Source organism: Protopterus annectens, chromosome 6.part0, assembly GCF_019279795.1.
Source record: "Protopterus annectens isolate FY-2018-M chromosome 6.part0, PAN1.0, whole genome shotgun sequence".
Taxonomy (NCBI): domain Eukaryota; kingdom Metazoa; phylum Chordata; order Ceratodontiformes; family Protopteridae; genus Protopterus; species Protopterus annectens.
The window spans coordinates 711086314-711109056 of record NC_056737.1 but is presented as its reverse complement, the minus strand read 5'-3'; the positions used below and the strand labels follow the sequence as shown (position 1 = coordinate 711109056).

At 39.7% G+C, this 22743-nt stretch overlaps 1 protein-coding gene across 1 annotated transcript in view; it reads right to left on the bottom strand.

The window, feature by feature from the left end:
• Positions 1-13232: 13232 nt before the first annotated feature.
• Positions 13233-22743, bottom strand: part of DDHD1 (DDHD domain containing 1) — a 1563737-nt gene continuing 1554226 nt past the window's right edge. Inside the window, exon 12 of the mRNA XM_044073566.1 lies at positions 13233-20161. Coding sequence (XP_043929501.1) covers positions 19977-20161 — 185 coding nt within the window. The 3' untranslated portion in view covers positions 13233-19976. The remainder of the gene's footprint in view (positions 20162-22743) is intronic.

Here is a 22743-nt window from a genome sequence, read left to right as displayed (position 1 = left end):
AAGAAATGATGGAAAAGGATATCAGGATGTTTAATAATAAAAAGCAGAAGAATGATCTCCAAAACATCAGTAGGAAGGAGATGAATTTGATTAACGTTCTTAGAATAGCTGCAGGGCGATGAAAACAGACAAGGGGGGGGGGGTTAGTTCTGATGTACAATGTTGCTTACACCCAGTACATTGAACGGATGTTGCAGGACCCGGAGCAATATGAACAGGTGTCTAGTAATGAGTTACACATGGCATATTCCAGAATCAGTTTTGTTTTATATGATCATCTCCTGCAAGGGGTTTTCAATGAAAAACTTTATAACTTTTTAACTGTTGCCAAACCAAGAATCCCTGTAATATTTGGCATCCCGAAAACACACAAAGGTCTGGACCCCTTAAACTTTAGACCCATAGTATCTGGACAAGGGAGTATAACAGAACCTATTGGGAAATTTATAGACCACACTTTGAAGCAATTTGCTGCTTCTTTAAAGTATATTTGCAGGGATTCTTGGGATTTTCTTAGGGGTCTGCAATCCCTACAATACCATCCAGATTTATTATTGGTAACTATAGACATTGTTCAATTGTTTCCTAGTATACCACATTCTACAGGATTAAAATGGTTTAGTGACGTTTTCCAAAGACATGCATCTGGAGCATTTCTCCCCGGGCCTCCGCTGAAAACAGGCTCTGTGGAACCTAGTCGGACATTCCCGGTCAACAAATGTTAAATAAATAAATAAAATAAATAAATAGTTAACGAAGCGAAACTTACTCCAAATACCACAAACTTGTTGGTGGAGTTTATGGAATTAATCTTGGAAAACAATTTTGTATGCTTCAATGGTCATTTTTACAGGCAAAAGTCAGGTGTTGCAATGGGGGCAGCCTGTGCCACAGTTTATGCAAACATAGTGTTGCATAAATGGGAACACACATATATTTTTGGCACAGAGTGGGCACGGCACATTAGGCACTATGTTAGATTTCTTGACGACATTTGCCTTATATGGAGTGGCACTAGGTTAAATATGGAGGAATTTATTCATTATATTAACACCACTACTTCCTTTTTAACCTTTACGCATTCATTGAGTCTGGATAGCTTGGATTATCTGGATGTGCATTTGGTTAAGGACAATGTCAATAACAGGTTTAATTCCAGGGTGTTTAAGAAGCCCACCTATTCAAATGCTTTTTTACACTTTCAAAGTAACCATCCTGAATATCAGAAAAGAGGAATAGTTAAGGGGCAATTCATCCGTGCCTCTAGAATGTGCAACACAACGCAAATGTTCATGGAAGAAATTAATTTCCGAAAAGAAAGATCCCTTGAAAGAGGATATCCAAGCTTTTTGATTGAGGAATTAGCAGCAGAAATTATCACCAACAGGAGGACTAAATACCCACCCCTGCTGGATACTACAGGTACACCAACATGCCAAGTAGGCAGTGGCCTGCAAAATTTGGAAGAAAAGGGATATATCCACACCTTTGGCATTGACCATGATGTTGTGGAAAATAGTGTAAAGAAATATTGGCCAATTTTAAGGTTGGATGATAGGTTGGGCAGTATGATCCCAGAGTTTCCTAGATTCATTAGACGTAGGGGTACTAATATAAAAAAAATGTTAGAAATGAACCAGATTAAACCAATGGTATGTAGTGGGAACACAAAAGAAGGCACATATAAGTGCGGAATGTGCAAACAATGCCCAGCTATATTTAATGGGCACAGGTTATATTTACCATCAAGAAAATTCCTGTGTCAACCAAGGGGCTATTATAATTGTAATGCTAAATTCATCGTCTGTTTGGGTTTATGTACAAGATGCAAAAGTTTCTACATAGGAAAGACTGAGAGAACTCTCAGAAGACGCATTTATGAACATCAGTACGATATAATTACATCAGTACGATATAATTAGGAAAAAGGAAACTAATGCTTTTTATAGACATTCCCTTTTTTGTCCCAACATGGAGATTAAATTTATTATTTTAGAACAGGTAAAGATGGATGACAGGGGTGGTGACTGGGGGTCCCTTTTAGAATATAAAGAATTAATATGGCAGTTGAGATTAGACGCGAGAAGGTGACCAGGACTTAATGACGCTTGTAGTATTAGTAGCGTCTTGAAGCTAAGGAAGGCAAAATTATGATCTTGGATTTTTTAATGTTTTTCAGGTTCAATTAATAGAAACAACATTTTGTTATATATTTTACATCCAAACATTTTTTAAAGTGTATTACATTATGAAATCATTAATAGATTTTACAAGCTATAAACTCATTAGTTAATGCATCATAGTATTTATTCCCTTATTATTGTGATATGGAAGGGTAGAATATTAAATATACAAATAGGTGTACAGAATTGATATTTAAATATTGTTTTTAATACTGTATATTTTATGGTAAACTATGCGCATATCAACAATCGATTATTGCATTGTTTTATATTTATATATATACATTTTTCCATACTGTAGCATGTTGTGCTTAGTAAAGGTTGGTTACAAGTATGTTCTGTGTAAGAAAGGGAATTGAAGAGTTAAATGGAGCTTATTCCCTATTAATTGAATAACTGACTGCATTCTAAGTTTGTATATAAAGAGTTGCTAGTCTGAAATGATTTTATCTTGAAAAAGCTCAGCACCATGCAGAGCGAAAGCGCTTGATGAGATTGTTGGTTTGATCGTTTTATTAAAGCAAGAAATTTTCATTCAACTTGAAGCCTTTCATTTTCTGCTTCAGCGGAAGAAGGAATATTAGCATTTTATCTGCCTTTTTTACTCTTGGATTTCCAGAGCCACCTTCTAGGTCGTGGATCTATTTTGCTTTACTGGTATTGTTTCCTTGTTGGCGGTTTCTTTATACATTTTACATACATTAGTGTCCTAACAGTACAGAAGGGATACGGTTTTCATTAAGCATTTAGATAAGGTAGTTTCTTACATAACAGCTTGTAACACAATTTCTACAGTTTTAGAACCGCCATCAAAGTTATGTTCTGTCAATGCGTCGCACTCAATATTATTTGCAGATTTAATTAGGTCCTGTAGAATATAAACTATGAACAGTATATATTAAAGGGAAAACAATTATAGTCCAAATTATTTAATGACGGATCAAGATGCAGAATAGTCACGTTCAAATGAATAATAGTTAAAACAAGATCAATTATTTCTTCCTCTTGTAGGACTTTTCACAAGCTGTATTAGGTTACTTAATACCATCATATCCACAAAAATTACTGCTCTACTTTAATATTTACGTGTTTGTTTTATTAAATAAAAATGTTTTTTCATGGTTATTTATGTGGTTATTTTACTTGTTTTCCTCCCCAGGTTGTGCTCTCAGTTGAAACCGCTTGTTTGTCAGTTTAAGTTGTGTATTCATTTCTGAAGTAATTAAAATCACCCATCAAAATTGTACCATTGTTTTTACACTGTGACTCAAGTAAAGTATACTGATAATTTGTTACATCAACCACTGAAGATTTTCCATAGCTATCCGTCAGACATCAGAAGACCTGTGACCATGTGGCAGCTCTGCAACAACAATCACCTCAGAGCCCAGTGTACACTTGTATCCTCAGGAATGCAAAGGCCACCATGAAGTCTATACAAGCCATCAATCCCACATATCAAAGTGATCACTTTTCTTCCTCAGGACAAAGTGGACTTCTACAAGGAAGAGTTTCTGAAATTTTACAGCCAAACACATACAAAAGCCACGGACTATCATACGATTTTAAGATTCAGGGTCTCTACAATTCTCATGATACCTTTAGCCAGGCTTCATATAAGAACAACAAACAAGCACAATAAATACGAACTAGAAAACCTTGTAAAAGGCCAAAACGGAACACTATAAGAGCAGACTTGAATAAAACAGCTTTTATTATACAAGTAAAAGTGGCGCAAAATAAATATTAAGCCTTCATCAGACAAACAGCAAGATGTTGAAATAGGACTTATTTTAAACAAATGATGTCATTGCATTGTCCAATCCGAGAAGGTTGCATTATTTAATTAAATATTACCATGGCAATCTTAAAAAAAAAATGCTTGTAAAGTCATTGTTAGATAAAGCACTATATATACAATTAGTGGTTTCATAAAGGTCTAATACCCAGTTAGATGTACTTAAAATAAAACACATACATATTTGTATGTTTAACTATTAACAAGTACTTAGACATGTTAGTATTAAGACAATGACGTTCTCATAGGCATCAATCACTAACGCATCTGAAAAAACATAATATGATAATGTAGGACAAGTTGCGTAATAATAGCGAGCTATCCCGCTATTTGATCAACAGAACCTGTAAACTCCTGACATTATTTATTTTTGACACGTGTCAGTCAACAAGCAGTCAGGTTTAGGAGCGTAGCAGTTTACAGGTTCTGTTGATCAAATAGCGGGATAGCTCGCTATTATTACGCAACTTGTCCTACATTATCATATTATGTTTTTTCAGATGCGTTAGTGATTGATGCCTATGAGAACGTCATTGTCTTAATACTAACATGTCTAAGTACTTGTTAATAGTTAAACATACAAATATGTATGTGTTTTATTTTGTTAAGTACATCTAACTGGGTATTAGACCTTTATGAAACCACTAATTGTATATATAGTGCTTTATCTAACAATGACTTTACAAGCATTACCTTTTTAAGGTTGCCATGGTAATATTTAATTAAATAATGCAACCTTCTCGAATTGGACAATGCAATGACATCATTTGTTTAAAATAAGTCCTATTTCAACATCTTGCTGTTTGTCTGATGAAGGCTTAATATTTATTTTGCCGAAAGCGCTCACTTTTACTTGTATAATAAAAGCTGTTTTATTCAAGTCTGCTCTTATAGTGTTCCGTTTTGGCCTTTTACAAGGTTTTCTAGTTCATATAAGAACAATTCAAGTGTACCTCAAAACAATTTGGACCCAACACAAACACCCACTCTCTTTTCAGATTCTGGCGCTGAGTTTTGTCAAGATGGAGACTCATGATTGAGTAAATTACTTATTCCCTCAATCTGGTCTCCCTTTCTTCCATCTCTACTCAATCTATAACCACAGATGTATCACATTTTGCATGGGGAGCTGTACTCAAAAGGGTGAAAGTGCAGGGTCTGTGAAAGCAGGACAAAAATAAGTACAAAAATATCAAAGAAAGTATGGCATTATTAAATGCTCTCAGATCACTAAATATCTTGAGTCCTTGACCTCTGACAGTCATCACAATCAACACCACTGTTATGTAGTACTTAAACAGAAGAGGAACCAGATCTTATCCCCTTTGTAGACTAGCAATGCTAGCCTCCAAATTGACCCTACAATTCTATCTGTCCCTACAGGTTACATATATTCCATCAGAGCATACTCTTGTGGCTGACAAGCTCAGAAGGACCACACCTGCCCTCATGAACTCTAGCTACATCCCATGGTCTGTAGGAAAATCAAGTAACTCCATTTATCTATACAAAAGACAAAGGTTCTGTTCCAGTATTCCTTCCTAAAAGGCCTGTAAGGGTGTGGATTTCCATATGCCCTCTCTTCGTCTAGTACATTTTTTTATTAGGGTTTTACAACACCTTGTTTTCTGTGGCAAGAAAGCTCTGATTTTTTGGCACTTGTATATCTGCTTTTATATCAGCCCACCCTCTGTCTCCAGTGGTTGCACATGTGTATTTAAAGTGCCCTATAGCTTTGGAAACTGGCAAGGTATCCAGTCATTGGAAGGATAAGACTAGTGCAACTGCTCCCCTGCAAAAAAAAAAAAAAAGTTTAAAGGAGAAAAACTGAGGTTTGAGATTTGCGCTTCTTCCTGGATTTGATTTTTTTTAGTCTGTTGGAACATGGCATTACAAGTGTCAACATTTCAATAGGAAGCCAGTTAATGTCCAGAAGGAAAGCCATTTCTCAGTCGTATAGCCAACTTATACAACTGTTTTGAGTTCCTTCCTACTTCCTCATGTATCCTAAATCTGATGGTGATACCCTGAAGTACTCTTGATTGCAGGCAGTACATGCAAGTCCTGACAGATAAGTTTACCAACATTCCCTTTTAACTTTGTGTGTAGGGCAAGGTGTACATGCAACCAATGTTCCTAGACAGTTGGGCTGCATAGATGTGATATCCACCTTATGCTGACATCTATCAGGACCTACGAAAGAGGAGGGGGATAAAAAAACTTTCATTTATAAAGCTGCACATTTGTCACTCATCATGACACTTCTCTGGCAGGATGGGAAATCAAAGGTAATTTTTAACAAATATGAATCTCAGCCTAAAGACTCCTTAAGTACTAAACTTTCCTTATATGCAGACTTATGTTTAGAGCCATCAGTATTATTGGCAGTAATATGAACCACCCCTACACACAGAGTAGACTTTGGGGCAACACACCAAAAGGGGTAGACCATATTCTAAATCTTCTTCTGAGTGTGGAAAAGTCTTTCTCGAATAGTGACCACTGCTAATCCCAGAGAACCTTTTCATTTGTTGCATGACTAAAAAGGTATTGCCAAAGTCAAGCTGCTTAAAAAGTAACTCCAAGACTGGGTCTGAATATGGCAACCATCTTAATATGTGTAAATGTGGATACCTGACTTCATTACTACTGATGCTGGAGTCCAGCATTCAAAACTGATCATATATAAGTAGCCAGGGGGAAAGCAAGCACTAAGAACTGAAGTGTATTTGTCCAAATGAAATCTAATAAATGTATGTGAACAAAAATGAGTATATGCAGTAAACATTTCTAAGACCTAAGGTAGCCAACAACACTCTGTGAAGAGACAAGGGAAGAATAGTTTAAATGGTTACCACATTAACTCTTGGGACAAACGTTTAGATGCTTGCTTGGGGTGCAAATGTCAAGAGTAGGCATCCATTGATATTCTTTGTCTGGGACAATGAGAATTTAGAAAAAGTACAGTTTTGTACCTACCATAAATGTAGATGTCCGATAGATATGCAACTGCAGTCATAACATATGGGGTTGTCCTGCCTCAGGCAGCCCTTGGTCAGCCGGATTCCAAAGTCTGGGTCCGACGTCGGCTGATGTCGCATTTCTCTCCGACGTCAGAGCGGCTGGAGTACATAAGCATCAGCCGATGCCATTTTCTTCAGTGTTTCTTGCCCCAGATACCAGGTGCCCTCCAAGGAAGGCTGAAATCAAATTGGAAGACAAAAACAGGTTTCCAGACAAATAAATAAGCAATAAACAGATACACCATAACAGATATCCCCAGCTAAGGATAACAGGGAGAGGAGTGGACCCAAGGCATAGAGGGGAAGGAGGGAGGGAAAACCCGACTGCAGTTGCATATCTATCGGACATCTACATTTATGGTAGGTACAAAACTGTACTATGTCCTTCAAGAATGCAACTGCAGTCATAACATATGGGTTGAATACCATAGCTTAGCTGGGGGAGGTGGAATGCTCTAAGAAAAGGATGGTGTAGCTATCAATCCCTGCAGGACTGCCGAAGCAAAGCCTGCTCTGGATCTGGAATATAAAGGGAGGTTATAGTGTTTGGAGAATGTATGCACAGAGCTCCATGTAGCAGCTTCTAGAATGTCTTTTGTAGGCACCCCTCTTAAGAATGCTGTTGAGGTGGCTGTAGCTCTGGTGGAGTGTGGTCTGAAATTGGCTGGTACACTCTTTCCATGGAAGGAATAACAGAATCTGATGCAATGTCCAATCCATTTTGAAATAGTCTGTTTGGAAATTGCTTTTCCTTGTACTCCAGGGGCGTAAGCTACAAAAAGCCTGATCAGACTTCCTACTGGTCTTGGTTCTGTCCAGGTAGTAGCGAAGTTGTCTGTGAATGTCCAAGGTATGCAACAGTCTTTCCCCTTTGTTCTCAGGATTGGGAAAGAAAGTAGGCAGGTGAATAGCTTGATTTAAAGAAACCCTAGATACCACTTTTGGCATAAAGGTAGGGTTGGTTCGTAAGGAGACCCTGTCTCTGAAAGATTATGAACTGTGGTATTGCCATTAGGGCCTGTAATTCCGAAACCCTTCTTGCTGAGGTAATTGCCAACAGGAAAGCTGTCTTCCATGAGAGAAATTGTAAGTCCACAAAAGCTGCTGGCTCAAAGGGAGGTAGAGTCAGTTTTTCTAGGACAAAGTTGAGGTCCCAAGCTGGTACTGGAGCCTTTCTTGGTGGCTTTATATTCTTGATTCCCCTAAGGAATTGCCCTAACAAAGGATGTGAAAACACAGGTGGATCAGTGTTATATCTAGCTGAAATAGCTGAAGCATGTATTTTTATGGAAGAATATGAGAGTCCATTCTGTAGCATATCTGCCAAATATTCCAGAATGAGAGGGATATTCAATAATGATGCATCATGACCCTTGCTGGTATTCCAGATGCTGAATCTCTTCCATTTTGCTGAGTAAACCTTTCTGGTGGATGGTCTTCGGGCTTCTGTTAGTATCCTCTGAACTTCCTTGGAGAGAGATAGATTGAGGTTATTCATGGGATCTCCCAAGCTGTTAGCTGCAGCGTCTGAATGTTGGGATGTACTGTCTTGAAGTTGTGTTGAGTCAAAAGTTTGGGCCATTGGGGAAGGGCCCACTTTTTGTTGTGACATATGCTCCGTAGTAGTGGATACCAGTGCTGTCTTGGCCAGTCTGGAGCTATTAGGATCCCCTTGGGCTTCTCTGCTTTGATCTTTAGTAATACTGTGGTCATCAGTGGCAGAGGCGGGAATGCATAGATTTTTAGGAAGTTCCAGTTGAATGAGAGAGCATCTATTTTCCATGCTTGTGGATGATATGTCCTTGAACAGAACTTTTGTAGATGATGATTGAGGTGGGAGGCAAATAGGTCTACTTCTGGCCTGCCCCATGTCGAGGTGAGTTGTATGAAGATTTCTGGATGTAACCTCCACTCGTGGGGGTCTTGGAAATTCCTGCTTAGGCTGTCCGCCAGCACATTGTCTTTGCCTGGAACAAACTGGGATTGCAACTGTATGTTTAGGCTCAGTGATTTTTCCCAAAGATTCATTGTCAGTCTGCAAAGGGGGTAAGAATGGGTGCCCCCCTGCTTGTTTATGTACCACATCACAGTGGTGTTGTCTGTCCATATTAGCAGGTGGCCTTGCTGAAGTTGTTGTCGAAAAGCCTCGATGGCATGCATTACTGCCAGCATTTCCTTTTGGTTGATATGCAGATGTGTTTCCTTTGGAGACCATTGTCCTTGAATACATTGGCCCTCCATGAGCGCCCCCCCATCCAAGGTCTGAGGCATCTGTGGTGATGGTCTGCGTTATCTGAGGTTTTTTGAATGGCATACCTGTGTTTGCCTGGCTTACCAAGGCCCACCATAGAAATTCCTTCTGTAGGCATGGAATGAGCGGTATGGTTGTCTCTAGGTTGTTGCTGTGCTGAGACCATAAACTTTTAAGGTACCATTGAAGCTTTCTCATGTGTAGACTTGCTAATGGAACCAGGAGAATGCAAGATGCCATATAACCCAGGGCCTGTAGGAATCTCCTTGCAGTCATCTGGGTGAGCTTTGCCAAACCTTTGAAATAATGAGTTAACTTCTTTTGCTTGTCTTCTGTCAGGTAAGCCATTTGAGAGGCTGTGTCTAGTTTGGCTCCTAAGAAGGTTATTTGCTGGGATGGCTGGAGTCTTGACTTTTGGAAGTTGACTGTGTATCCCAGAGCCTGTAGCAATTGTATGACATAATTCAAGTTTTTTGTCAAAATCAGTTTGTCGTCCGCTTGTATGAGGCAGTCGTCCAGGTACGGGTAAATTTGGATCCCCTGGAGCCTGCAATGAGCAATTACTGAAGCCAGGCATTTCGTGAATACTCTGGGCACAGTAGATAAGCCAAATGGCAATGCTGAAAATTGATAATGCTCTGGCCCTGCAAGAAATCTGAGGTATCTTCTGCAGCTGTGTCTGATAGGGACATGCAGGTATGCCTCCTTGAGGTCCAGAGTAATCAGCCAAGACCCCTTGCCCAGCATGGGAAGGAGTTGCTGTAGAGTCAGCATTTTGAACTCTGGTACTATGAGAAAAGTGTTTAATGCGGACAAATCCAGTATTGGTCTCCATTGAGTTTCTTTTCTTGGAACAAGGAACAGTCTTGAGTAAAACTCCTGGCCTTGTTCTTGTTGTGGAACTTTTTCTATTGCTTTGATCTGAGCAAGCAGAGAAATTTGCTTGATAGCCTCTGCCCTCTGGTTTTGTGGTAGGTTTGGCATGCCTTGTTTTCTTGGTAAGGTATGAAAGTGGAACCTGTAACCTTGGTCTATAATGCCCAAAATCCATTTGTCCTTTGTCAATCTGTGCCAATTGTCTGAAAACAGAGATCATTTTCCGCACAAAGGAGCTTCTGTTTTCTCCTTGGTCAGCGGAAGTAGAGGAAAGTCATTGAGATTGTCCCTGTGGGGCAGGAGAAACCCCTGTGTCACTTCTTTGGTTTGCTGGTAGCCATTGTCGTCCCCTGTAGGAACCTCTGTATTGCCCTCTTCCTCGGCCACGCCTGTTTTTACCCCTTTGAAATCTTTCAGGATTAGGAAAGGACCAGTTTTTAGAAGGCCAATTTCTGCTGAATCTGGGAGGCTGAACCTGGAGGAAATCTTTGACTGTCTGAACTGACTTGGCTTTTTCCTCAATGGACTTTAACACATCTTTAGCATTAGCACCAAAAGCTTGTTCTTTTCCAAGGGTGCATCAAGAAGTTTTGCCTTAACATGATCTGGCAGAGGTTGTTCTTTTAACCATGCATGTCTACGAATGACCACCCCTGTCATAGCTGCCCTACATGAAGCTTCCAATGCATCATATCCACACTGCAGAAAGTGATTGCTAACTTGCTGAGAATTATGTACAGCCTCCTGCAAAGATTTCCTATCTAAAGGTTCAGGAGAGGCCAATGTTTTCTGTAAATCATCTAACAGGTAATCCTGATATTGAAACATATGAAAGAGACAATTGAGAGCTCTCATAGATAAAGTAGTTGAGGTGTATACCTTCTTCCCCCATCTCTCTAATGACCTAGCTTCCCTGTTGGAAGGTAAAGGATTTTTGGAGGTGGTAGCTGAAACCCCTTTCGGTCCCTGTGAAATTGTTTCTAAATCAACAGCATGGGCCCTAAAGAAATGAGAATGTGTTTCTGGGACCCTATAGTATCTGTCAGGCTTGGCAGGAGCAGGAGGAAGAGTATCAGGGGTAACACTGGAGTCAGAGTATAGATCATCCAAAACATCAAGCACAGGAGGTACAGCTAAGGGCCTGTGTTGGGGCTTTTTAAGGAAGGTTCGAAGGCGCTTTCTGGAATCAGAATATTCCTGGCCTTGCCACTTAAAATGTTCCCTCATGGAATGCAGAACTTCCCCAAAAGAAATATCCTCAGGAGGGGAGGCCGAGGGGATGGAATCCTCTGCATCAGAGTCCTCATAGGTCTGGAAGGGCTCTTCCTGGCTATCAGAGTGAACAGAGTCCTCAGAATCTTCATCTGAAGGGAGAGGGTCAGAGGGTTCAACCCGGGGCCTCTTATCAGAAGGAGGCTGGGATCCGCTCTCTGGATGGGCCTGGGAACCTCTGATCATGGAAATTAAGTCTGCGGCCATAGTCATGATTTGTGTTTCAGGAGTAGGCTGAGGTAAGGCTTTAGCAGTAAGGTGGTTGGTCTTGCTGGCTGCCTTAGCACGTGTGTAGGCCTTGATAGACATGGACATGGGAGGCCTAGCAGCTCCACGTGCAGGAGTGACCTTATCCACAGCAATGGTCTCGGGCATTTCCTCGGTTTCAGTATCCGGAGGAAAATCAATAACTGGCGTTGGTGTGGTCTCCGGTATTGGAGGTATTGGTAATGTGGTGTCTTCAGTTCGGAGCGGTGAAATAACCGCCTCAGAGGGAACCGGGGCACTCGCGGTAGGTTTTGGCGTGGTGTCGGTGGAAGACGCGGGCCGAGGATGTCAGTCCCGGTCTTTTCGTTTCTTAGCAGTCTGCGATGTCGGTAGTTCCGACGGCATTGTATAATCGAATTTTTCACAGAAAAAGTCTTCAGCGAACTCTGCCCGGCGCCTGAGAGTGCGGTTATTGAAGCGAGCACAGGCGGCACAGGCCGAGACGTCGTGGTCTGGGCCAAGGCAAGGAAGGCAGTAAGAGTGGAAATCCTTATGAGGTATTTGTTTACCACAAGACAAACAATTATTTACTTTTTCAGTAATTTCTGACATCGGCTGAGGCAAGAAAAGGTCCCCAACGGGGTACTTAGCTTTTTTGATGACTTCGGATTCGAAGAATACAGGAGCTGACCGACCGGCACTTGCGAACTGCTTCTGCTTCGGGCACCGCGTGTCAAGAAAGACTGGAGAAAATGGCGTCGGCTGATGCTTATGTACTCCAGCCGCTCTGATGTTGGAGAGAAATGCGACATCAGCCGACGTCCGACCCAGACTTTGGAATCCGGCCGAACGAGGGCTGCCTGAGGCAGGACAACCCCATATGTTATGACTGCAGTTACATTCTTGAAGGACATCATCATTCTCTCTGAAAACATAATGTGATCTATTTTCCCTTTTTGCAAAACCTTGTACAAGTTTCAGCCTGGGCCAACAAAGCCCTAAAGTACTTGGAAAGAAACCCCTACCATGACTCTCCTGAGCCACAGATATGTGGAAATCATATACCAGTTTGACAGGAAAAAGGGTGCTTTCCATTCCACTCTCTTGAATGTCTTGTTTTGGGGAATGGGGCACTCAAGTAAAAGAAAACTGGAGTTCCCTACATTTACAGTGGTGGCAGAGACAAGGGAAGACAATTTATGAAGACTCTGGAGTCAGCAAACGGTGAAGAATGAAATGACCAGACGGCAAAGGTAAGACTGAAACAGCCTTTGATTTTTCAAGTTCAGCCTTCCTAGACAGAAAAAAAACTTCTGCAAGCTCTTTATCTGTGTAACACTGCTGCTGCCGCCAAAAGGATATTCTTGTAATTAGAAAAAAAAACTTTCAGTCTAAGCAGTTGCATTAGAAACGACAACATAAAAAGTGGTACTTTTTTACATTTTTGATCAGGGAATAAGCCTCTTCATAAGACAAAAAGAGCGCAATAACAACAAATATATTTTACTAACAGTATTACTAGGGCAGAACTGCTCCAGTAGCATGCCTATTTATAATGCCCAAAGATGATGCTCAGGCAGAACAAAAGTAGTGCTGCGCACATTTCAACACAAAGAACTTTGAGTGGTAATTGATGAGAGTTTATTCTGCTACTTAAGCAAGTGAATAAAAAATAAGTGCTCTGACAGAACTGAAGTTTGAAGTATATATATTCTTGTAATAAGGTTGCTTCTAGAAGACATTGCAAAGGACATGTCAAACAATACATACACTCCAGACATACGTAAAACCACAATAAAACTTATGGTAAGTCTGTTCAGAAACCACCGAACCAGTCAAAAATGTTCTGATCTTCAAAATAATTTTGGGGGAAAAGCAGAATTCCTATATAAAATACAACCAGAAAGCATGCCATGATCAAATTCAACACAGAAAAGAGAGGCATATGTAATGTTTCCGACAGAATTTATAATGTAGAATTGATCCTACATTACAAAAGTGCTCTTAGTCAACTGCCAAATACAATTCCAGAAGGAGATCTTCCGCTCTAAGTGTTCTTTTGTTATTAAAACTATAGACAATTTCACTGCTGTGAAGCCTGGGAACTACAGCACATATATAAAAGCCCTGCCCTGAATTCAGTATGTACCGCCCACAAAAAAACAAAATTAAACAGTCTCAGCAGAAAAATTATTCAGAGGATCAACTCAGTGTTTTTCTTTACAGACACATGAAAACAAACAGAGCTGTGAAGCTAGAAAAACAATGGCACATTTCTGTCTTCAGTTCAATATTTGCTGTGGAAATGAACGAATAAATTAATAATATATATCCAAAAACAGAAGATTCTAATGAGCAAAATGAGACATTCAAAAAGGAAAGACTTGTTTAAAGATTAAACTCAGAATAAAGCAGTTTTTTATAATCAAATATATAGTTGTAAAAAGCCACAGAAATTTTTTTTTTTTTTTTTTTTACATACTCTCCCTCAAAGTCAAACATTTGCAAATAGTGTACCAAATATTTAAAAAACAGCCTCAAAAATATATGAGGTGAAATCAGTTCCCACTAGATTTTTTTTAAAGATTTATACCCTTTGGTAAAATGGAGGAAACTAAAATACAGGTCCTCTGAGATCAGTCCACTACCCAGTAATTAGAAAATAGTATTTAAAAAAAATTAATGATAAAGGGTAATCATAACAGCTATACGGCCCTAGAGAAGCTTCTGCTTCATAACATTTCAAATAATAAACCACTCTGACACAGACTGAGATTGCTGATTAGATGGCTATGAGAACATGAGAGGGGGCATAGTGCTGCCTACTTTCAGAGCTGCAGTAGTGCAGTGTGGTGCCCCAGGCAACACACCCACATGAAGCCCCCTCCTCACTCTCCATGCAATCGTTTACTGATACCTTGTAAACTGTCATACCATCTTTTCTAAAGGTAGCAATGAGTTATTAGTAGTAACCTAATAACTCACTGCTACTTTTAAATTATGAAAATTTAGCAGTTTACAATCTGTCATGACGATGTCTATCACAGCTGTGGTAATTATATCATTTGAATTGTCAACCTGCTCCAAACTTTCCATAAGTTGGTGTCCTTGCCAGCTGTGCCTTCCACTCTGTCTTTCCTTTGGCTATCTATTTTTATACAGTCTTTTCGCTAGCAGCCTGTGCTGTAAATGCAGGCACATTATGTTGGTTGATACTTCAGATGACCATTAAATAGCCAGTCCTTCTGACTTCTCACTGGACAGAGTTATGACCGACAAATGAATAACTTACACCTATTAAAGCACACAAATGAAACCCCCAGAGTCTATTAACAGAAAGTTCTTGTCTATGAAACAAATGACAAATACACTGCCTGCACAAATTAACTTTACATACAACCACTGTAATATGAGCCAAGCTAAGCTCAATGAGGTGCAAAATCATCTGCTGCAGAAGAAAGCATAGAAAGTTCTTAAGAGTACATTCAACATATTGTAAGGACATGACCGTGGTAGGTGGTGACCTGAATGATTTTGTAGATTTCCACAGATCCAAAAGGGTGCTTCAGACAGGAATGAGACTTGAGGAAAAACAACAAGGCTGTCAGAACTATTAAATAACTACTTGTCCTATAACCATGTTTCTCAACTGTCCAGAATTTTTCAAAGGTCTCCGATTTTACATCATATTTCGCCCTGTCCACTGTAATTTTTTTAATTTTTTGGTAAACCACACAGTATTACAGTCAATAATGTCAAACATTATAGTTTTATATTTTTATACTTCATACAGTTAAGGAAATGCATGTTGATGCAAAACATGCCACTCTAAACTTTTTAGGTGAACTAGAGTTATATTTAAAAAGCGCATCTGATTTTGTCAAGGAGAGGCCAAAGTGTAAGAACTCTGAAATGACAATGATTGGCTCCTGTCTAATCTTGTTTGCACAAGAAGTCCCTTGGTGGATCATGGCAGATATCCCTTCCCATGAAAACAGAGAGAATAAACTAACAGAACACCCAAACATTTTTCTTTGGGTTGAAAGCGTTCAAACTATGGAAGTCTAAAATGTGCATGTCTCCTGACTTTTACATAGTCAAGATACAACTTTGAGTGAATTTTTTGCCCCCTCCCCCCAGTCCCAAGGGACTGTTTGAATCATGCTCTTTAACAGCAAGAGCTACATTTTCTTTGTTTTTTTTACAAAAGACTTTGGAAAGGAAGGTACATGGAATGTGAAATGGGACTTGGTATGGAAATAAAAACAGAGGATGGCTTTGTACAATGACTTCTCTGACTTACCACTACAATGTGCGGATGGAAAGCCAAACTACAACTATCTCCTTACATTGCAGGCAAATAAATAGTGACTACAAAGTTCTGACATGATGCCTAGAAAAAACATTCCTCCCCGTTCTGGTTTCCTGACACCAGAGATCTCATGGTATGTTCTAACAGCAGTTGAGTGCATTGCTCTAATTCATCTATTAATGCAGACAGGAAAGGTGGTGGGACAATGGACTACTACTTCATCCACCGATGTAGACAATGGCAAGAGTGAAACAAAACACCTATATCCAAGCTGGCTATTTCCCATTTCTTCAAATCATTTTACCAGTTTGTCATTTTCTGGCCCATATAGCAAAAACATCTGTGTGTGTGTGTGTGTGTGTGTGTGTGGGGTTCTTATTAAAAAAAAAAAAAAAACTGTTGCGAGGTCATCAGCATAACAGTGTGCTAAAGATAGGCATATTAATGGATAAGATAACAATGTACATGGCTCTTCTTATTACATTAGGACAATTTTAAATAACCATACCTACATGGACTAACATTTGAAAGAGTGACCTCTACAGCTTGGGCTCATTTTCAATAAAATTATTTACCTCTTGGCTCTATTATATGCACAAAATGGTAACATCATTCAAGCCATAGGTTTCTTTTTTACTGTGTTCCTTTCTGTACCTCCTGAACATCCAGCCAACCTGCTTGTACTGAAGTCCCTTTGATCCTCAGTAGTAGGGAGTCTCCAGAACCACAGAGGCAAAAGCTGTCGGGGGGGTGGGGGACATTATTCAGGCAGCCACAAACGGCATTTGCTCTTTGTTCAAAGGGTATACTGTCATGAGAAGAGAAGGGAAAGATTTCTGTACAGAGCAACAGTATAATTTTTAGTGTCCTGCTTAAGCAGATTTGTTTAGCAGGGGAAACTTCTTTTGGGTGGAATACTCCACCCATCTTCTGCAAGACAGGTGTTGAAGTACTGAGTGCCACTTATTTGTCATTACTGCATCTCAGAGTTGTGGTCTTCTGGTATAGATGCTGGAGACTGAAACCTCATTACAAATGTCTAAGGAATATCAGGTTAAAAAGAAATGTTCTTCCACTTCGCCATGTGACACTTAGAAAGAGAAGTAGGCCCATCAGGTGCAATCTTGGCAGCTCTTCTCTTCAGAAATTGATATGAGATACTTATGAAGGCAAAAAAAAAAATAGTGCTGCACAGAAACAGAAAAAAAACCCTGCTTGGTCATTTGAAGAGGTAACCAATATCAGAGGAAAAAGCTGAACCAACTGGATTTGCATCAATCTACTATACATATGCGGGACATAAGGTGCAACTTGTGAAAGTAGGGATACCAGTATTACAAAAAATAGCAAAACTGGAAAGGATGCTCGAAATCACATAGATACCATTATTGGATCACTGAAGGCAGTACTTTCCACATTTTGCCAGTGCCAAATGTGATGACTAAGACAAATGTGAAAACTAATGAACTGGGCTTGAGAAATTAACAGGAACCAAGTTTTGATGTTCAAGTGCCACGATCAAGAGATACTAAATACCACTGTGAATAACCAGATAAAAAGCAAGGATGGGCAACAGCTATTGCTCCCTCTACAGTGCAATATATGGGAAGGGATGAAAAAGGATGATGTTTTGTTAAATTTTACTTGTACTTGTCAACCAGGGTAGGGCACAAATCTCCATGGACCTTTTTCAGACTGAGCCTGGTAGCACTGTCTGGCTAATGACTTGCTCTGAGCCACAGAGTAGGCAATGGATGCCAAGGGAATCAATCCCTGGACTACTGGACCATAGAAAGCAGCTCACCTTGTTTCACATGAGTGGGACTAATGACTAGTGGAGCAATAAAAATTATAAAGGACATACACAAGTACATTAACAGGGTGGCACATGGGCTGAAGTTGTCAGAAAACATGTTTGAAAGAAAACGCTTCTGTCTCAACATTTGCTGAATTTCATCTAGCATTTATCCTGCACCACCAATGGAATGTGTTGTTAAAAACAGAGAAAAATATCAGTGCCACTTGGGTTTAAGGCTATGACTATTAAGACACTGCATATGGCTACTGCTGGAAGAGATCATTTTCTTCGAACAGATAATTAGTCAGAAGGCTGCCCAGTAGCTTGTTAAAAAGGCAGCAAAAGCTAAGTCACCACTGAATAACTGGAAGTGAAGTGACATCTCAGATATGATAACCAGCACTGGTATAGGTCTGACAGATGAGAAAAAACACACAGTTTAGCTTTTCTTAGTGCCTAGTATTACAGCTCATAAGATTTACTACAGTTGTGAATGCTTTGAAGATCTGCTTTTCTCTGTCAATGTAGTTGGGTGACCATACTGTAGTTACTGCTGTGTCTGTACCTGCAAGTAATTACTGAACACAGCATGCCAATATGCACACATACAAACTTGTTGAAAACTGGAAAGAAAATAACTACTAACAGCAGTACTACCAACTAGCAGCAGTTTATTATTAGTTAAGGATGTCAAATGGGGGGAAACACAGTGGCACTCTAATGGTCATGGCTTAGCAGACACTGCACTTTTGTGCTGCTCAGCAGTGTAAATACCAGATAATGAAGTATGGGGTTTTGTTTGTTTGTGTCTTTCGGCTTTTCCTGGTTAGGGGTCGCCACAGAAGAACTCCGGTCCGCTAATGATTGGCAGTAGATTTTTACATGCTGGCTTGCCGGGCCTAATGGTTCAATATTCAAAATATGACTCGGAACCCAGAACTTTCTTGGGTGAAAAATAATGGCCACATGCAGATTATTTACATAAATGTACACATGTACAACAAACCTAATTTCTTCCCCCTCATTACCAAAATAAGAAAAAAGTTAACCTTTACTCTCACAAGATCCTTATTCATAGATACCCACTTATGAAAATAAATTTATAATGTAAAGCTCTCCATCAACTACCTCTACAATTAATCTTGTATTCTTCTAAGCTGCATTAACTCTGTTTTTATTGCTATGGTAACCTGCGTGGAAATTATATTTTGCTATCATGAAAGTACTGCTTAGCCTTGTACTATGTCGTAGTGTCCTGTGTCCATGATATTACAGTTAAACTTGTGAAAAAGGTTGTGACGCCACATAGAATAATGCTGGAGCTGACCAACAACAAAGCATAAAGACCTCAACTCAAGTAAAAATAAACTTATAATGGAAAGGAAAGAAGATATAAATGTTACAAAAAACAAGATATTGTTTGTTGCTCAATAACGAGTGAAAGCATACTCAGCAAATTAAGATTATCATCCAAACCAAAGATATTGTGCTAGGGACTGCCTCAGGTAGAGTATGTATAGAAGGTAAACAGTTTAACGATGACGCATGTGTATGAGAGCACTGAGGGGACTTTGTGCATGGGAGAAGTCTTATAAATTCCTCCAACAAACTGCTTTACATGTGGTGTGGGAAAAATCAATTTAGATGATGTGGAAAGTATCTACAGTAGTAAAAAAAATGTAGGCAAGCTATGAACATATATGTTTTAACAATGGACGGAAACAGACAGACGTTCTATGGTCTTCCTTTGTGATAATGGAAAACCTGTCCTAGCTAGGTTGACTCTCCCTGAAAATGCTAGCCTGCAAAAAACAAATACATTGTGGAAAACAGTCTTCCCCTGCAGGCCTATGAAGATCCCAAGCCACCTAGGCTGAGGTTTTGGAAGAAAATTCATAAAACAGGTTTTAAATGGCAAAAAGAAACAATGGAAATTATAACAGAGAAAGACAGGGTTATACAAATGAGCAAAACAGCATAATTAAAACACAAGGATTAAAAAATAAATGTTTGAACTAAATTATTGTGTGTTCCACTTTAGAAAGCCAACATAAAAGTTTTAAATTAACCAGATAATAAAAATATATATTATATATATTGCACTGCTGGTTTAATCACGAATCAACTTTTTGTGATATGGCTAACTACACATAGCCAGACATGTAAAAACTGCAGCATTAAAAAACTGCCAAGGCTATTAGTTCAATGCACTTCAATCAGAAAAAAACCCGAGTGTGCAATGTCACTTTCTGATGTTTATTCAACAGCTTCTCTGCTTTCCTTTGTATTTTCATCTTCTTCCTGTCTATACATGAAGGTCAAAAGAAAAAGAGCAACGTCCAAAGATGACCAATATGCTGTGTGTGACGTGACTGCAGACCAGTATCTACTCTCCACAAGGCCTTCTCGTAACTCATAATCTATTCTGTGCTCTAGTTCCACTGAAATAAGAAAGGTCAACTAAATTTAGTTACATATAATGTAAGTCATTTTATAAAATAAGTTGCATATAATTTGAGCCATTTTAGAAATATACACACATCAGATGAATGCAATTATAGTTCAAAACATAAATACACCAAGGTCCTTATTTAAGTAAAGTCAATAAAAAGGTTACACACTTTTTTTTTAAAGACACAACTAGACTTTGCAATAATTTATCACCTGTGAATATACAGACACATTTACCTCCACAAAGATGGAATGTGAGAACAATACAAAGCTAAGATGATAACCCACAATTTAACAAATGTCACTCAAAAACAATTCTGATACAAGCAGCACTTTCAATCCAATACAGTTTTTAGGAAACACCTCCTAAAATTTGGTGACTGTCTTTTAAAGCTGGGTATTGCAAATTATTTGCTGCTTTCCTCAGTACTAATCCTATTACTTGTTTTACATACTGTAAAGTTTTTGTAAGGGATATTTTTCTCATTATGATTCAAAAGGTTGCAAAATGAAAAAGAGTACAGTTTTGTACCTACCATAAATGTAGATGTTCGTGTGTTCACACTGCTGCAGTCATTACACTTGGGTTATCCTGCCGTTAGGCGATCCCGCAGTTGGCCAGAGTTCCAAAGTCTTGGTCTGGCGTCAGTTGCTGTCGCTTCTTCCCTGACGTCAGTGCGCCAGGGGTATATAAGATGCATCCAACACCATTTTCTTCAGTTTTTCTTGCCCCAGATGTCAGGTGCCCCCAAGTAGGTAGGCAACAGGTATTGCTAATAAAACATACATAAAAAATAAAAACAATACCTTCAGTTACAAGCAAATACACCACAAAGGTTGTATAGGATAGAAAGGTATAGATAAGTCCAGCTAGGACAGAGGGGATGGAGGGAGGGTAACCTGGACTGCAGCAGTGTGAACACTTGAACAACTACATTTATGGTAGGTACAAAACTGTACTATGTTCATCGGGTTACACTGCTGCAGTCATTACACTTGGGTAGAATCCCAAAGCTAAGGTTGGGTGGCTGGTCTATAAAGAGTTAGGATTGGCTACGAGGCCCTGCAGAACTGCGGTGGCAAATCCTGCTCTGGATTTAGAGTAAAGAAGCAAGTGGTAATGCTTGGTAAAGGTGTACACTGAACTACAAGTTGCAGCCTCCAAAATTTCCTTGTTTGGTACTCCTCTGAGAAAGGCTGTTGAAGTGGCTGCTGCTCTGGTAGAATGTGGCCTAATGTTATTAGGGACTGATTTTCCATGCGGTCTGTAGCAGTAACAAATACAGTGTCCTATCCATTTGGAATAGTCTGCTTTGAGATAGCCTTTCCCTGTGATCCTGCAGCATATGCTACAAACAGTTGCTCAGTTTTCCTGAAAGCTTTTGTTTTGTCCAAGTAGAAGCGTAGCTGTCTGTGTATGTCCAAAGAGTGCAGAAGTTTCTCCCCTTTATTCTGGGGGTTTGGATAGAAAGTTGGCAAATGGATGGTTTGGTTAAGAGCCACACTAGATACCACCTTTGGCATGAAGGTAGGGTTTGTCCTTAAAGAAACCCTGTCCTGATGAAATATTATAAAAGGTTCCACTGCCATTAATGCCTGTAGCTCTGAGACTCTTCGTGCTGAAGTTACTGCCAAGAGTAGAGCTGTTTTCCATGATAAAAATTTTAGATCGGCTGTATTGGCTGGCTCGAAAGGTGGCAAGGTCAGTTTTTCCAAAACAAAATTGAGGTCCCACGGTGGTGTTGGTGCTCTCCAGGGCGGTATTATGTTTTTAGCCCCTCTGAGGTACTGCTTTAGCAAGGGATGAGAGAATAAAGGAGGATCCATGTTGTAATGAGCTGAGATGGCAGAGGCGTGGATCTTAATTGATGAGAAGGATAGGTCTTTGTCCAGCATCTCAGTTAAGTATTGTAAAATCTGAGGAATGTTTGGGACAAGAGGGTCAAAGCTTTGAGCCTGGTTCCAGGCACAGAATATTTTTCTGAGTAAGATTTCCTGGTGCTAGGCCTCCTGGCCTCCAAAATGACATCCATAACAGTTTTAGAGAGAGGTGTTGCCTGTTTGACTAATGAATCTGCCATGCAGCCAGGTTTAGGGCTTTGAGCTGACCGTGCAGGATCTGATTGTTTTGTTGAGTCAGGAGGTGTGAAATTTGAGGCAAAATCCATGGTGGGTCTTGAGCTAAGTTCTTTAAGATTGGGTACCAGTGCTGGCGTGGCCAGTCTGGAGCAATCAGGATCATCTGTGGTTTTTCTTGTCTGGCTTTTAGGAGTACCTCTGAAAGGAGAGGCAGTGGTGGGAGGGCATAAACTTTCAGGCTTTTCCAGCTGAACGAAAGAGCATCCACTTTCCATGCTTGTGTGTGGTAAGTCCTTGTGCAGAATTTTTGTAGTTGGCAATTCAGTGGGGAGGCAAAAAGATCTATGTCTGGGCACCTCCATTTTTGCGTTACCATGCTGAAGATTTGTGGATTCAATTTCCATTAGTGAGGGTCCATGATATTTCTGCTGAGATCGTCTGCCAGAGTATTTTTCTTTCCTGGCAGGAATTGTGCTTGCAGATGAACTTGATA